The 16175-nt window shown below is 44.1% G+C and overlaps 2 protein-coding genes across 8 annotated transcripts; one reads left to right on the forward strand and one right to left on the reverse strand.

Moving 5' to 3' along the window:
- The first annotated feature begins 1305 nt into the window (after positions 1-1305).
- Positions 1306-10868, forward strand: pltp (phospholipid transfer protein). Its single transcript, XM_089009736.1, has 15 exons — positions 1306-1447; positions 5045-5185; positions 5792-5891; positions 6285-6413; positions 6486-6641; positions 6713-6776; positions 7337-7492; positions 7572-7748; positions 7817-7876; positions 8375-8539; positions 8628-8695; positions 8770-8812; positions 9624-9687; positions 9761-9837; positions 10505-10868. The coding sequence occupies exons 2-15, from the start codon at positions 5068-5070 to the stop codon at positions 10580-10582; spliced, it is 1455 nt and encodes a 484-aa protein (XP_088865862.1). The 5' UTR covers positions 1306-1447; positions 5045-5067; the 3' UTR covers positions 10583-10868.
- Positions 9937-15804, reverse strand: khk (ketohexokinase). 7 transcript variants are annotated; one of them, XM_089009742.1, is made up of 10 exons: positions 15476-15632; positions 14934-15050; positions 14566-14678; positions 14253-14387; positions 12719-12791; positions 12506-12652; positions 11419-11507; positions 11174-11331; positions 11004-11101; positions 9943-10546 (listed from the first exon to the last, which is right to left on the reverse strand). In XM_089009742.1, the coding sequence occupies exons 2-10, from the start codon at positions 15033-15035 to the stop codon at positions 10499-10501; spliced, it is 963 nt and encodes a 320-aa protein (XP_088865868.1). In that variant the 5' UTR covers positions 15036-15050; positions 15476-15632; the 3' UTR covers positions 9943-10498. The 7 variants fall into 7 exon arrangements, with proteins under 7 accessions (XP_088865871.1, XP_088865866.1, XP_088865870.1 ...); XM_089009738.1 differs by having other exon boundaries at positions 9945-10546; positions 14566-14700; positions 15476-15804; XM_089009745.1 differs by lacking the exon at positions 14253-14387 and having other exon boundaries at positions 9937-10546.
- Positions 15805-16175: the final 371 nt, after the last annotated feature.

Below are 16175 nucleotides of genomic sequence, written 5' to 3' on the forward strand. Positions count from 1 at the left end.
CGACTCATCTGCGCTCGCTCCATCCCTTATCTCACTCGGCTATTTCCGGCAATTTCCGGAAAGGAGACGACTCCCCACGTGATCAATGGACACTTCAAGTTGTTTATTTCTTCCGTATCGTTGTTTTATTTGTATATTACGATTAATGTAATATTTTTAGGCAATTGCTGTTAAGTATTGTAACTATAAATTATTCACATAAGTTAATAGGGTCACGTTTCCCCAAAAAACATCTAAGAAAATTAATTTGAAGTCGACATAAAGACGGCCGATACTAAACAGTGACTACAGCACCATCATGCGGCCAAAATGTGCTTCTGCACCTTAAAATGGAGTCAAAATATTTCATGGCCTCATGAAATGACAACCGTCGCTTGAAACTCAACTTTAACGACAACAATGGCGTTAATGAACATTCCTTTTACACAACATTTCGTTTCATGAACAAATGTGCAATTTACTTTTATCATTCACATATGTATATGCATTGCAACTGATCCAACGGCACAAAACTCACAATAAATTACGTAGTATCGAAAAATATTGTCATGCACTTTTAGATTAAATGAGTTTTTTTTAAAGAAAGGAATTTTTAAACCATTGTTTTTGTTCCTGATATTTGGCCTTTTTTTTGCCTGTATAAGTGCATCAATATCAGGTGTCATGTAATGACTAGCTGACACTTTCATGTGGTATAAATGTAGTTGTCACTTTATATTCCTTTAATACCGAAACTTGTTGAAAACACACCAAGCACAAAGGTTTCCCATGGATCTCTGTCAGAAAATATGACATGCTCCATTTTTCATTGAAAATTCTACACTCTTTATCTACTGTTTTCCGTTTGGATAATGACATTTTGGTGTTGAAACCGCGGTTGGAAAAAAATACACCGCTGTTTTCTTCTGTTGATCAAAACAGCACCGCGCTACTCCTAGTGGACAATCTTTGAATTGCACCTCGTAAAAAAATATGACTTCCATGTATATTTTCCACTTTTAAATTATCCTGCGGGCCTGATCAAACCTCCTTCTGGGTCCGGTTCCGGCCCGCGGGCCATATGCTTGACACCCCTGGTCTAAACGACCTATTTAGCGGCACCGTCGCTGCCGTTATATTAGCAGTAGCTGAACCAGTCAGCTACTAGCCGACTATGGAAATATTGTACAATGAAGGAAAACACAGAGCCACTTTCAAGGCAACATCCTCCAAGGCGCTCACACACGATTAGAGAGCAGAACTTCCAGGAAAGTTTTGCTCTTCTGGGAGACACCCCCTCACGCCCCCCTTAACGGTCTTCAGTCAAGCTGTAAATCTCAGTCGAATGGACACACACAGCAGCGGAGGAGGGGTAAAAGCCAGTCCCTTGGGATAAAAAGACATGCAGCAAGCGAGTGGGCAGTCGTCACGACATCTAGAAGACATCGAACAAGTCTGTCTCTCAACTGTGAGTACTTGCAACATCTATACACACACACACCTAATCCTGTTTCAAAGATTTTGTGAGGTCCGGATAACTCCAGATAAGGAATGAGGACCACCATTGCTGATAAGTTTAGAGAAGAACTTGTGTTACACTTGAACACTAAATGTCACCCCATTTCCCACTTCCACTTCTTTAAAAACAAAGAAATAAAAAGTGGACTTGAAACTGAAATAACAGCAGCAGTGAGGTTTCTGAATGGGTACATTCAAAGTCCTCACCCCTGTGGTGAATTTGGTTAAAATAATGTTTTACTTTTTGTGGTATGAACTTTTTCCTCTCATTATCGAGACACACACACACACACACACACACACACACACACACACACACACACACACACACACACACACACACACACACACACACACAGTGAGTAAAAAGTGTGTATCCAAGTGAAATGAAAATACACGCCAAAAATCATTTTGGGTGAATTTGAAATGTATTATTATTATTATTATAATTATTAAGCGCTTTGTTACTGCTTTAGCTGTTGTGAAAGCGCGATATAAATCTATATGTATTGTATTGTATCTTTATGAGTCGGTTTGGCATTTTAGTCTGTCGTTTTTTAATGTCTATTGTCATTGTGTTAGGCGGCCCTGACATATTTTTTTTTACTATGATGTTTTCTGTTGAATTGCACATTTTTTGTAACAAAATAACATTTTCATTCAACAAATGGTGGAGCGCCAAAAGCTTGTGTTCTGATGCATCAAAAGAACACCCCCCCCCCCCCAACATCACCCCCCTCGTGTCAGCCATTTGTTCCAACTTCCCCAAAGAGGCTTTCCTTTCCTTCCCTTTCATTTTCATTGACCCACGTGCGGGATGTCACCCCCAATTGACAAACACGGTTTACAGGACAAGCGACACCATTTTTTTGTTTCCTAACTGACATCAGAAAAACGTTTTATAGCATCTAAAATAGCCAAAAACACGCAGGCTGATATTTTCAGTCACATGCAAAACAGCAATAAAAATGACTTCAAGTGTCCCAAAACGACTTCAAATTGAACCCGGAAGTGGCCCGTTTCGGAAGGTCCCGCCCCCTTGTTCGTGACGTCACGCCAAGACGTCTTGCCTTGATCCAGAATCAAAACAATGGCTTCAGATTTGGATAAGATGCTTTCTTGTTACTTATCCAGTTATGAATATGATTGAAATAGTTCTGAAGAGGAAAGCATACATGTTTGCAATCGATTAAAGGAGTCCTCCCATATCGATTTGAGCCGTCAAGGACAGCATATAGCGTCCCAGAAAAAGCAAAAGATGGCGCCAAAACTCCGTTGGAAATGGGCTGATTTGTCCGCTGGGAATTTGTGTCAACTAGTATCAAATAGTAGTCTTGTTGCAACACACAACGATTCACCATTGTGTTATTTATGTAGTTTCCCTTTTAATTTTGTGTTTTCAGACGAACAAAAAGTACCCAAAATGCGTTGTGTGTCGCTTTCTCAGTCAGGGGCGTTCCCTCCGTGACGTCACGTCAGGCATCGTCATCAACTTGAAAACAAGACTTCCTGAATATTCAGCGCAAGTCTTAAAATGTAAAATATAGCGAAAATATGCGGTGGAATCTTTGTAAAATACGCTCAGTAGAAGTGATTTGACAAATTATGGACGCAAGTTGTCCGGCGGCGTCAGTTGTCCTTGAAACAAAGCAGCGCCGGACGCTTCTTTGTTTTGGCTTTCTTCCCAGCCAGCAGAAGAACTTTGCTTCATTTCAACATGGCCTCTTCTAAATCTCCCAAAGGTTGAATCCGACACAAAAATGTCATGGAGAGCTGAGTGAGGCTTGCGTAAAACCGCCTCCCCTAACTCACTTATGCGCAACATTTTGCCCACTGTTGACATATTAAAATCCCTGGTGTGCATCAGAAAGATCCGGAGTTGCCGCGGCAACACAGCATGTCGCACTCACATTGGGCAAAGAGAATGAAAACCCCGATTAAGCCTTTGCTAGGCTCGCTAACGATGGGTCGGAGGTCACCCAGCGGTCATCGCTGGTTCTTTTGAAAACACTTTTTTTGCACTGAGATGACTTGTTTGACCGGTTGCCCCCCAGATGTGCCCCTTCCTTTGAAAGCCTAACCCCACTTTCAAACTTTGGAGCCTGAAGATCCTCATGGTAGATACTTTGAAATCCTGACCCCAGTTTAAAGGACAACCGACATCTTCAGTCAAGTTGCGTCCATAATTTGTCAAATCACTTCAAATGACTTCTACTGAGCGCATTTGACAAAGATTCCATTGCATATAGCTAGATTTTACATTTGTCTGTGTAAGCTCTCAGTCGTACAGGAGTGGTCCATCGATGAAAAGGTTTCTTCAGCCGTCATCTGTACCTCTTTGAAGGTGTCGGACGTTTCGCTTCTTATCCAAGATGCTTCGTCAGCGAACGAAAGTCTTACTGGTAGTTTCGGCCCTATATATAAATCCCTACTATCCAGAAGTGCGGTGCCTGACTCTGCTATGATAGGTCCCTGCTCTCAGGTTGGGGGAGCAGAAGACCACTCCCTGCGGCTCTACTCATTTTATTTTTTATTGTCCTGACTAACGACTGGCCTGATTGCCCCACTTGCTCCGGTATCACCTCATCAGCATTGCTAATCCTATGTTGCCTAAGCAGGCTGTTGTACAAACGATCCAAATTGAACCTCACCGCATCATATCAGTTTAGTGAAGGATTTAGCTGTTTGATGAAAATCGCTTCTTTTACTCTCCTTTCAAACCATCTATGTTCTTTCGCTAAGATTTTAACCTCATTGTCGTCAAAGCTAGCAACCACTCTCTGAATCTGAAGTCTCTGAAGCCATTGTTTTGATTCTGGCGCAAGGCAGTTTGTGAAGGTGTATCCTGGCGTGACGTCACAAACAAGGGGGCGGGACTTTCTCAATCTGCCCAGTTCGGAGCTCATTTTGTGGCAGTCATTTTGATTGGTGTTTTGCATTTGACTAAAAATATCAGCATGCGTCTGTTGGCTATTTTAGATGCTATTAAAAAAAAAAAAAAATGTTTTTCTGATGTCAGTTAAGAAACAAAAAAAAATGGTGTCAGTTGTCCTTTAAAACCCAACTTTGAAATATTACCTGAGATCAAAACCCCTCATTTTGGATGCCCCGATTGCCCCTATTAAACATGACTTTGAAAGCAAAACCTTATTCTTAAACCCAAATTGTAAATCTAAATCCTCGATGAAAACCCTTTAAAACTTTAACCGTAGTTTGAAACCAGACCTTTCAAGCTCTGCAGCGTCGAATGTCGGATGTCGAAAGCCAAGCGGGAGGGCATCAAAGGCGTTTTGCATTGCTGCCACTCATTTTTTTTGTCCATCAAGTAAACAGCTGGCGGCGCTAAAATGACAAAGGGAGAGTAAAGTAATCATGAGAGTAGCGATGTTAGCGTCCTTTCGCCACTTCAGCCTCAGCTGCTCGGCTGGTGCGTTTGGAGGAGGAATGTTTTGGAAGCGAGGTTACTAGGGTTCACCATCGACATCCCCGGCCGGCGTTTTTTCTGCTTGTCATTTCTCAACCGCAGCGGAATGTTCTCGCAATCCAGGCAGGGTCTGGATTACTTCTGGCATGCTTTCCCGTCCGTGGCGCCGCTACTTCCTCGTCGTCTGCGGGCTGACGTGGGCGATCGCCGCCGCCGAGCCGGCCGGATGCAAAATCCGTATCACGGACAGAGGCCTGGACATGCGTAAGACCCTACTCGAACGCAGGAAGTTTGTCTTTTACTGCCGGCAGGGGACGCGGTCGTTTATGACAGATGGCCATATTCTGCGGCCCTCTGCCAAGCGATTGATTGAGAGTACAGGTAACATCCGAGTTACGACCAGGTTCCATTCCGACAAAACGGTCGTATGTCAAACGGTTGTAAATCGAAAAGTATTCAAAATGGCTGACGATGGGATCACGTGATCATAAGGAATGACGACACGCTGGCATCTCCTAAACGACAGGATAGTACACCATGTCAATCTGGATTACACTGTCAAAAAAAAAAAAGGTCTGGCGGTCGTGGTCGTAAGTACGGGTGGTCGTAACTTGCGCCGGTTTGTAAATCGGATGTTACCTGTATATGCAAATTAAAGTGATACATTAGTTAAACATAGTTTTCTTGAATAGAATGCCACGCCCCAGCAATAAAACAGATATTTTTAATTGGTCGTCTTTTCCATGAACTAATAAATTTGTAACCTGGCTCATGAGCTTTTCCTGTGAGGGACTTTCAAGTCCTAAATTCTGTCTAAGGAAGGAGTTAACCAGCCAGCCGCCGAATGAGCTTTGTTGCGTTTTTGTCTAGTCAAATGGGAGACGCAGAAATTTGTGGAGGAGGAGCTGAGCAATATCAGCATGCCCGAGATGAGCGGCAAGGAGGGAAACTTCCAGTACACCATCAACAAGTATGTTGCGCCATGCACTGCGATGGATGGATGGATGGATATATGGATATATGGATAGATGGATAGATGGATATATGGATAGATGGATAGATATGGATAGATAGAGGGATAGATGGATATATGGATAGATGGATATATGGATATATGGATAGAGGGATATATGGATATATGGATAGAGGGATAGATGGATATATGGATATATGGATAGATGGATATATGGATATATGGATAGATGGATATATGGATAGATGGATATATGGATAGATGGATAGATGGATATATGGATAGATGGATATATGGATAGATGGATAGATAGCTAGCTAATATGGCATATTGCATGCAATGGGTAGAGCATTAGGGCTAGCTGACGATGCGTGTTGACGTGTGGTCCAGCGTGAAGATCAAGGAGCTCAACCTGACGTACGCCCAATTGAGCTTCCTGCCCGAAGCGGGTGTGATGTTTGACGTACACGACTCGTCCATCACGCTCAGCTTCCACCGACGGCTCCTCTATTGGTTCCTGTGAGTTGCGCCGCCATCGCCGCGTCGCAATCGCTACCAGTTGAGTGAGCAAATCGCTGGCGTACTCGTCAGTTACGACACAGGAACAATCGAGGCGTCCGCCGACGGCGTCCGTATCAACACGGCGCTGGAGCTGGGCCGAGACCAGCACGGACGCCTCAAGATCAACAATGTCAGCTGTGAAGCCAAAATCCAGAAGATGAGGGCAAAGTTCAGCGGAACGTTAGGGTAACGTGGCCTGCCTGACGCTCGGCGAGGACACCCTGAACCACTGTCGCCAACGACCGTTTCTCCCACAGGAGAGTTTACGACTTCCTGGGCAGGATTCTTACCACTGGCATGCGCTTCCTCCTCAATAAGCAGGTGTCTCTCTCTCTCTCTCACCTATCTGTCTCACATCTTTCTCACTTTGTCACACACTGTCTGTCTGTCTGTCTCTCAGCAGTCCGTCACTTAGTCTCATCTGTCTCACATCTCTGTCACGTATCTGTCTATATCTCCTCTAATTGCCACACTTCTTTCTTTCACTCACTCACCTGTCTGTCTCTCATTTGTGTCTTCCTCACCAGTGTGAACCGGTCTCTCTGTCTCCTTGCTCTCTATTCCCCTATCTGTCCGTCCGTCTGTCTTTCTGTCTCTCCCACTCTCTCTGTCTGTCTTTCTGGCTGTCAGTCTGTCTCTCCCTCTCTGTCTGTCTCTGTATTTCTGTCTCTCTCTGTCTGTCTGTCTTTCTGTATTTCTGTCTGTCTGTCTCTCAGCCTCTCTCGCTTGGCTGTCAGTACTTCACCTGTCTCTTTCTCTTTGAGGGACTTGCGTGTCTCTAACATCCTTGCTTCCCCTCTCAGTCTGTCCTCGGTGCGTCTCTGGCCCGTCTTACCCCTCATTTGAGACTCACCTGCCGTATCTTGGCTATGTGCGGCTAGATCTGTCCGGCCCTGCGACACGCGTCCCTGGTGCACATCAACGGGATGCTGGAGAGCATCCCGGTGAGAACGGAGGTGGACAGCTACATCGGGATCGACTATTCGCTGACAGACGACCCGCTGGTGACGAATCGCAGCCTGGACATGAACTTTCGAGTGAGACGCGCGTACGCGGACGACGTGCGGCGAAGTGTAACCGAGTCGGTCGTCCATGACGCATGCGCGCCGTTGCCAGGGGATGTTCTTCCACCTACGGGACGAGAACGACACGCTGGTCAACTACGCGGCGGAACCCGTCATCCGAGAATATGAAAGGATGGTTTATTTGGCGCTGTCGGAGTTCTTCTTCGACAGCGGCCTCTTCTCCTACTACAAGGCCGGAATCTTCCAGCTGAACATCACCAACGACAACGTGAGGCGCCGCCGCTCCGAGACGCCGGCTGGTGAGGCCTTCAAGTCTTTGGTGGTGTCTTTTCTCAGATGCCCAAAGATCTGGAAATGCTGCTGAGGACGACCTACTTTGGAACCATCATGATGCTGGCGAGTAACTAACGTCGTGTCTTGGATGTCTTTGATGACCTTTGCCCTTCACTGTCCTGCAAGAAGTCCCTGGGGAGTTCATCTACTGAAAAAAAATCACACCCAAAAACCATCATTGTACAAATCTAGCTGGCTATAGCTAGCTAGCTAGTTATCTATTTGCTGTCTATTAACTATTTAACTAACTAGCTGGCTATCTATTATCTATCTATCTATCTATCTATCTATCTATCTATCTATCTATCTATCTATCTATCTATCTATCTATCTAGATAGATAGCTATCTAGATAGCTATATATTATCTAGCTATTAGCTAGCTAGTTTTCTATCTATTTGAGTTATTCCAGGTTGAGTGAACGGTGGCGCATGTGACTGCCGCTGCTCACCCACAGAAAAAAACTGATCCTCTGACTGTAAAGTGACCTTGAGTGGCTCGCGCAAAATGGCCAAGTCTTTGATGGCATAGGCATCGACGTCTACTCGCTGTGGGTTGTTAGAATCCGGCACTGATGGATTCGCCCGTGTCTTTGGAACTGGCTGTCAACACTCCGCCAAAGTCCACCGTCAAGACGGCAGGCGCCACCGTCGCCATGACGGCCCTCGTCAAGGTGTTGTTGATGCCTGCCGGACAAGCGCCCGTGCTCCTCAGCAGCATGACCATGGTACGTACGGCGCACGCGGCGCGCGCAGAACGCACCTTGCCGAGGTCTTCCCAAAGCAGTCGGGAATTTGTTTTGTGTGCTTCGACAGGAAACCAAATTTAACGCCAAAGTTTTCATCAGAGGAAAACGTCTGGCCGTCCAAGCCGACCTGCGCAGGTCAAAACACGCTTGCAGTCGTACGCACTCACGCGTGGACGTGTCTGTCCCCAACGTGTCTTTGATTCTTTCAGGTTCAAAATCTACTCCAACCAATCAGCGTTGGAATCTCTGGCGGTAAGGCAGCCTCGCTTTTCTTGTTTTTGATTATTATTTGCATTTTTTTTCATGTCTTTGGGTGGTTTTTTTTATTGTATTTATTTATTTATGTATTTATGCAGTTATTTTATTTTGCTTGTGTATTTATTTATTTTTCTATCTGTTTATTTGTTTCCATATTATTTATTTTATTTATTCATTTGTTCGTTTCTTCATGTATTTGTTTATTTATTTATGTAGTTATGTATTCATTTATTTGTTTCTTCATTTATTTATTGATTTGATTTATTTATACAGTTTTTAATTCATTGACTTATTTGTGTATTTATTAATTTTTTGATGTGTGTATGTATGTATGTATGTATGTATACGTGTATGCGTGCATGCGTGTATGCATGTATGTATGTATGTATGGATGGATGCATGTGTGCATGTATGCATATGTATGTACGTGTATATGCGTATGTATGTACGTGTGTGTGTGTATGTGTGTGTGTATGTGTGTATGTATGTGTGCATGCATGTATGTATGTATGTATGTATGTATGTATGTATGTATGTATGTATGTATGTATGTATGTATGTATGTATGTATGTATGTATGTATGTATGATGCATGTATTTGGTATGAGGTGTCCCCACCTCCCTATGTGGCTTCGGTGTCAGTTGATGTGTGTCATTGATGTTTTTTTTTACTTTCTTTTATTCTATTTACTTGTTTACACGTTTATATTTTGTGTGTGGTATGACACTGTCATTTTTACATGCTTTTGACATGTCACATTTGTTTAAAATGTGTCTCTCCACCACCATGTGTGACATTCTTCAGCTGATTCCCTTGCAAGCTCCTCTGAAAACCATGTTGCAGATGTCCGTGGTGCCTCTCATCAACAGTAAGATGACGTTAGCACACAACAACGCTTGAGTCCACGCTAATCGTGTGGCTTTGTGCGCACGCGTTTCCAGACTGGACCAAGCGAGGCGTTCGTATCCCTTTGGCTGACGGTATGGACCTCATTGAAGACGTGGTGGAGTATCATAACGTAAGTGCGTGTGTGTGTGTGTTTGTATGATAAGTCTTGTGAGGACCACTAACATTTTATATACCATACGTACTGAGGACATTTTGGCCGGTCCTCACAAGTTTTTCATTCTAAAGGCTTCTAGAGGGTCTATATATGCATCTGTTAAAGTTTCAGAAAGGTCCTCACAAATTCACCCAAAATGATTTTTTGTGTGTATTTTCATTTCACTTGGATACACACTTATGTCTCACCATGTGTGTTTACGTTTGTGTGTGCGTGGTTAATGCGAGGTAAAAGTTCATACCACAAAAAGTCAAACGATATTTCAACAAAATTCACCACAGGGGTGAGGACTTTGAATGTAGCCATTCAGAAACCTCACTCCTGCTGTTATTTCAGTTTCAAGTCCACTTCTTTAAAAGAAGTTGAAGTGGGAAATGGGGTGACATTTAGTGTTCAACACTAGTTCTAAATTTATCAGTAACGGTGGTCCTCACTCCTTATCTGGAGTTATTTCCGGACCTCACAAAACCATTGAAACAGGAATGTGTGTGTGTGTGTGTGTGTGTGTGTGTGTGTGTGTGTGTGTGTGTGTGTGTGTGTGTGTGTGTGTGTGTGTGTGTGTGTGTGTGTGTGTGTGTGTGTGCGGGATGAGTCCATGACATTGACCTGTGACCTCTTACAGGGTTTCATCGTGATTGGAGCAAATCTTCACTTCAGCAAAGGCCTGAGGGAGATGGTGGCCGCCGCCGCCGCAAAATGAACACACATTGCACAAACACGCAATATGTTGTAAATATTTCACAGGTACAAAATTGTATACATGCACTCACTTCAAGAAGTTCAATGAATCGAACACGCCGCCATGATCAAAATAGTCATCATTTTGGACAATCATCTTGATCTTGATTGTTTTTTTTAATTGACCAAAACGTTTGTAATTGCAGCACCTCATGAGTAAAAATGATCCGATTTTTATCCTCCAGAAAAGAGGACTGATTAGCATGATTTTGAACGGAAATAAAACAATTGTTTTGTGTTTGAAAAAAGTATTTTTTTTAAATTATTTGCCTCCTTTCTTCACATGTGTGCTTTGTCTATTCAAAGTTTCTTTTAATGACAGTATTGATCCATGACATGATCTATCATCTCCAATCAATTACACGACCGTGCCAATGTCACACCTGCGTCCGTTTGTCTGCGATGCCATCGTAACCGTGGAAACCGCACTTGGCGCCCGCCACCCTGCAGCCGAACGTTAGCGCGTCCTGCAAACGGGAACCTGTTGTAGGCCAAATGCTTTTGTCAGTGGAGGCGTTCCACCCGGAGATGTTTTTTTGCGCGTGTACGTCACCGTTGGAAAGCTTGTGGATGACGGCGGCGTTGAAGGTGTCTCCGGCTCCCAGCGTGTCCAATAGACGCTCCGGCGGGAAGGCGTCGGAATGGAGCAAGCTTCCGTCGGCATCCACGGCGTCCGCTCCTTTCTCGGCCCAAGCGCAGATCATCACGGCGCTGAAAGACGACAAACGGGACAACCGCGGTTGTCATCGTACGCACGTTTAGCGTCAAACGTCAATCGCTTGCGTGTGTGAGCCCTACCCTGCTCTCAGACGACCTCGGAGGCCTCGGAGAGCGCTTTGAGGTGTGTCAAAGCCCAGGTGGCGAGCCACATCTTTGCTCACAAATACCTGGCAAGCACAGAAAGCGCAAAAAAAAGTTTGCTGGCAGGGAAAAAAAGGAATTCAATGTGATTTCTTTGTTTGAGAGAACAAAGAAAAACACTAGTTTTCGGGTGAGGATCAAAACGTCCAACACCTTCAATTTTTTTATTATTATAAATGTATCTATTAGCTAGCTTCCAGGTTGAGTGAACGCTGGCGCGTGTGGCTGCCGCTGCTCACATGCAGAAAAAAAATATCCTGTGACTGTAAAGTGTTCTTGAGAGTTTTGAAAGGCCCTTATAAACGAAATGTATTATGATTATTACTGTATCTATTAGCTAGCTAGCTAGCTATCTTTCTATCTAGTTGATTTACTTCCGGGTTGAGTGAACGCTGGCTCGTGTGGCTGCCACTGCTCACATGCAGAAAAAAAATATCCTGTGACTGTGAAGTGTCCTTGAGAGTTTTGAAAGGCGCTTATAAATGAAATGTATTATTATTATTATCATTATTAATTGAGCTGATAGAGGCAACCATCAGCTATGCGTCTTCAGTTGACCTCATTCAAGACGTCTTGAAAATCTATTAGCTGGCTATCTAGCTATTTAGCTAGCTACTGTATCTATTAGCTCTATAGCTAGCTAATAGCTATCAATTCGCTCGCTAATAGCTATCAATTCGCTCGCTAATAGCTATCAATTCGCGAGCTAATAGCTATCTATTCACTAGCAAACACGCTAGCTAATAGCTAGCTAGCTAGCTAGCTGACATTCTAGCTATTTGAGTTACTTCCAGGTTGAATGAACGCTGCCGCATGTAGCTGCCGCGACTCACCCACAGAAAAAACGATCCTGTGACTGTAAAGTGACCTTGAGAGTTTTGAAAGGCACTTAGAAATGAAATGTATTATTATTATTATTATTATTATTATTATAAAAAAGTACAGATAACAGTTTTCATCGATGGACCACTGCTGTACAACCGAGAACCTACACGACGACGTACAGGGTAGGATTGTGACTAACCACGTCAGCGTGAGGGAAGAGCTGATAAAGCTTCTCTCTGGGCTTCTCAATCTCCACGGAGACAACGATCCTCTGTTGCTGCGGCAACCCGGCGTTGTATCGCATCACCTCGGCCATCATCTTCAGCTGTTCATCTGCGTTGCGCCCCTGCGGGATGCAGTGGCGGCCTGCTTGGTCAGTCCATTGGTGATGACTGCGCCCCGCCGGGCTCACCTCCCAGTGGATCCACTTGAAGGCCCTCAGATCCACTGCCTTGAAGTCTTCCCACGTCACGTCTGGAATGTTACTGCGCAAATTACATGGCCAGAATGATTATCCTTGTTCAAAATCGATGAAAAGGTTTCTTCAGCCGTCATCTGTACGTCTTTGAAGGTGTCGGACGTTTCGCTTCTCATCCAAGATGCTTCGTCAGCAAACTAAAGTCTTACCGGTTGTTTCTGCCCTATATATATACATATATCCCTACTGTCCAGACATGGCGGTGCCGGTCACTGTCTGGACACATGTCTGGACAGTAGGGATATATATATATAGGGCCGATACTACCAGTAAGACTTTAGTTCGCTGAAGAAGCATTTTGGATAAGAACCTTCCAAGATGCTTCTTCAGCGAACTAAAGTCTTACCGGTAGTTTCGGCCCTATATATATCCCTACTGTCCAGAGTCCGGCACCGCCATGTCTGGACAGTAGGGATATATATATAAGGCCGATACTACCGGTAAGACTTTAGTTCGCTGAAGAAGCTTCTTGGATAAGAAGCGAAACGTCCGACACCTTCAAAGAAGTACAGATGACGGCTGAAGAAACCTTTTCATCGATGGACCACTCCTGTAGGACTGAGAGTTTACACACATTGTTCAAAATAATATCATGTCAAGAAAAAAAAATGAGTGGACACCCTAATATTCACCAATTTGCCATATGAAGTATTACATTTTAAAATGTAAAATTTCATAGAGAAGAGCGGACCGGTACTCAAGTGGTTAGCATGGTGGATTCACAGGGCAGAGGTCGTGAGTTCAAGACCCGCTCCGGCCTCCCTGCGTGGAGTTTGCATGTTCTCCCCGGGCCCGTGTGGGTTTTCTCCGGGTCCTCCGGTTTCCTCCCACATTCAAAAAAAAAAAATGCATGGCGGGCAGATTGAACATTCTAAATTGTGTGTGTGAGAATGACTGGTAGTTTGTGTGCCCTGTGATTGGCTGGCAACCAGTTCAGGGTGTCCCCTGCCTAGTGACCGAAGACGGCTGGAACAGCCCCCCCCCCGCCACCCTACTGAGGAATAAGCGGAAAATGGATGGATGGAATTTGACAGTCAAAAATGGAAATTAGCGACTGCGGAAAAATGGTGTCAAACCATTTCAATGTTATTCCGTGGCAGTTAGCCCGGCGAATAGCAGGTGTCCACAACTAACTCACTCATGCAATTCATCAGGAAACATCACATATTTCATATGGGTAATTAAAATGTCTTCATTACTAAAATCAGAAGTATCTCACAATTTCATTTCAATTAAACACAGAAAAAAAGACAATTAAAGTGACCCTGAATCACTCATTTATTCATCAGTTGATGAAAGGCAAATTGATTGCGGGCACGGGATGAATTCCAACAATTGATAAAAAGATGGAAAGAAAGCCATCTTTTGGGTTGCCGAGTGACCGCAGCCATGATTGGCATGCACGAGGGCTCAGGTCACGTGACGAATGGCTCAGTTGGAGCGATGCCCCCCCCCCAAACAGTCTTACGTGTCGGCTAGCAGGACGGTGCGAGAACCGCTGGACGGACAAACCACGCAACACGCGCTGGGAGTTTGACCGGTCGTCTGCCACGCCACCCCCGAAATGTCGATGGACCGACGCGAGAAGTCGTCAACCATGAAACTGACACACACACACAAATGCATCTAACACCCCTCCAAAATAAAAGCGATGGTGGAACCTGGCGGCTGACCTCGGAGGAGCCAGACAGTCTTCGCCACCATGTCCTGAAACAGAATCTTAGGCGCACGCGAGCCCGCGCTTCAACCACACACACACACACACACACACACACACACACCTGTTCATGTGTAGGATGGTGCGACTTCCTGTGGCGGCACTGCTGATGATGAGCGACGTGGGTGTGACGCAGGCGGCGCGCTCATGCGGCGAATGCACATCCACCTGGAACCTCTGAAAATCCTCCAAAATAAAACTACAAACAGGAAACTGCTTCATGCTTTCTCTGACCTAAAAAATTAAAGCCTTGAAGAAAACAGTCATGTCTGTGTGCAAGTGTGTGTGTGTGTGTGTGTGTGTCTGTGTGAGAGAGAGAGAAAGAGAGAGAATGAAAGAGATTGTGTGTATTTGTACATGTACTTTTTAATCAGGTCAAGGGCTCCTTCTTGTGTGTGTGCGTGCGTGTGATTGTGCGTGTGGTTATGTTACCTGGCTACAGGTCCTGCACAAAGTGATCCCATGAATGCGCACGGCGATCCCAGAAGTGACAAAACTGTACACGAATTGGACGCGTTGCCGCCTCGCTGCCATCTCTGTGACACACACCTATCACGCACACACACACACAACACAAGTCAATCACAAAATGTTTGCGTAATAAAGTACATAAACCACAAGTTGGCCTTGTTTTAAAAGTATTTGCAAAATTATAACATGTCAAATAAATGCCCGAAAGTTCATGTCTGAATTCTCATTTTTGCTAGAACAATAATCTATACATCATTTGAAAGCTATTTAAATGCACTTTAATATGATTTTAGAAACTGTGTGATGAATTATTGAAATTTTTGATCACATCCCTACTTTGACTAGTTCTAATTAAGCTTCAATTCAACACCGAACGTCGACATGCGTGTCCACTTTAATAAACACATAAAACAAATGTCCACATATCCATGTCGACGTATGGTTGCACGCTTATATGAATGAAACGTATTAAGTATTATGATACCATTGGCGTTTCGGCTCACCTGCTATCCGAATCTTCTTGAGGAAAAGCGTCCACCACGCTGATGATGTCCAGACAAACAAGGCCGACACACAGAATCTTCTTGGGATTTGGATGTTCTCCATGAGCTTCCATTTTGCGTGTCAGCCTTTGTCCTGTTTGCTTAACTTTGCTGGACTTGTTTTGTTTTGGTGGACTTCACTCTCGCCTGTCTGACGTCACGACGAGGCTTTTTTTTTTCCTTCTTCTTCGCGGTTTGATTCCGTAGCGTCCCGCCAAACTGCGGCGTCTGCCGCCCCCTACCGCTCGTAATCGTGACACACACACACACGACGAATACTGTAACTGGCGAAACTCTTTGCTTCTTCAATACAGTATTCTGAACTATGTTTGTTTTGATTAATAATAATACATATAATTTATAAGCGCCTTTCAAAATTATCAATAACACTTTACAGAAAAAGTAACATATGACTTTAAAGTGTCCTTGAAAGTTTTGAAAGACCCTTATAAACTAAATGTATTCTCATTATTACTGTATCTATTAGCTAGGTAGCTAGCTTTCTATCTATTTGAGGTACTTCCAGGTTGAGTGAACGCTGGCGCATGTGACTGCCGCTGCTCACCCACAGAAAAAAATATCCTGTGACCGTAAAGTGTCCTTGAGGGTTTTGAAAGGCGCTTCTAAATGAAATGTATTGTTATTATTATTATTTTACTAC

The sequence above is a fragment of the Hippocampus bargibanti genome, linkage group LG12 (genome assembly GCF_051943395.1).
Source record: "Hippocampus bargibanti isolate YZ-2025 linkage group LG12, ASM5194339v1, whole genome shotgun sequence".
In the NCBI taxonomy this organism is placed as follows: Eukaryota; Metazoa; Chordata; class Actinopteri; order Syngnathiformes; family Syngnathidae; genus Hippocampus; species Hippocampus bargibanti.

Coding starts and splice junctions, on each gene's coding strand:
- pltp (XM_089009736.1), top strand. CDS start 5,068: ATGCTTTCCCGTCCGTGGCGCCGCTACTTCCTCGTCGTCTGCGGGCTG. Junction 7,493..7,571: donor GCCTGGACATGAACTTTCGA/GTGAGACGCGCG, acceptor CGCCGTTGCCAG/GGGATGTTCTTCCACCTACG. Junction 8,696..8,769: donor GTCCAAGCCGACCTGCGCAG/GTCAAAACACGC, acceptor TGATTCTTTCAG/GTTCAAAATCTACTCCAACC.
- khk (XM_089009738.1), bottom strand. CDS start 15,588: ATGGAAGCTCATGGAGAACATCCAAATCCCAAGAAGATTCTGTGTGTC. Junction 12,792..14,252: donor ACCGTCCTGCTAGCCGACAC/GTAAGACTGTTT, acceptor TAATTTGCGCAG/TAACATTCCAGACGTGACGT. Junction 10,547..11,003: donor TCGCAGACAAACGGACGCAG/GTGTGACATTGG, acceptor CATCTCCCTCAG/GCCTTTGCTGAAGTGAAGAT.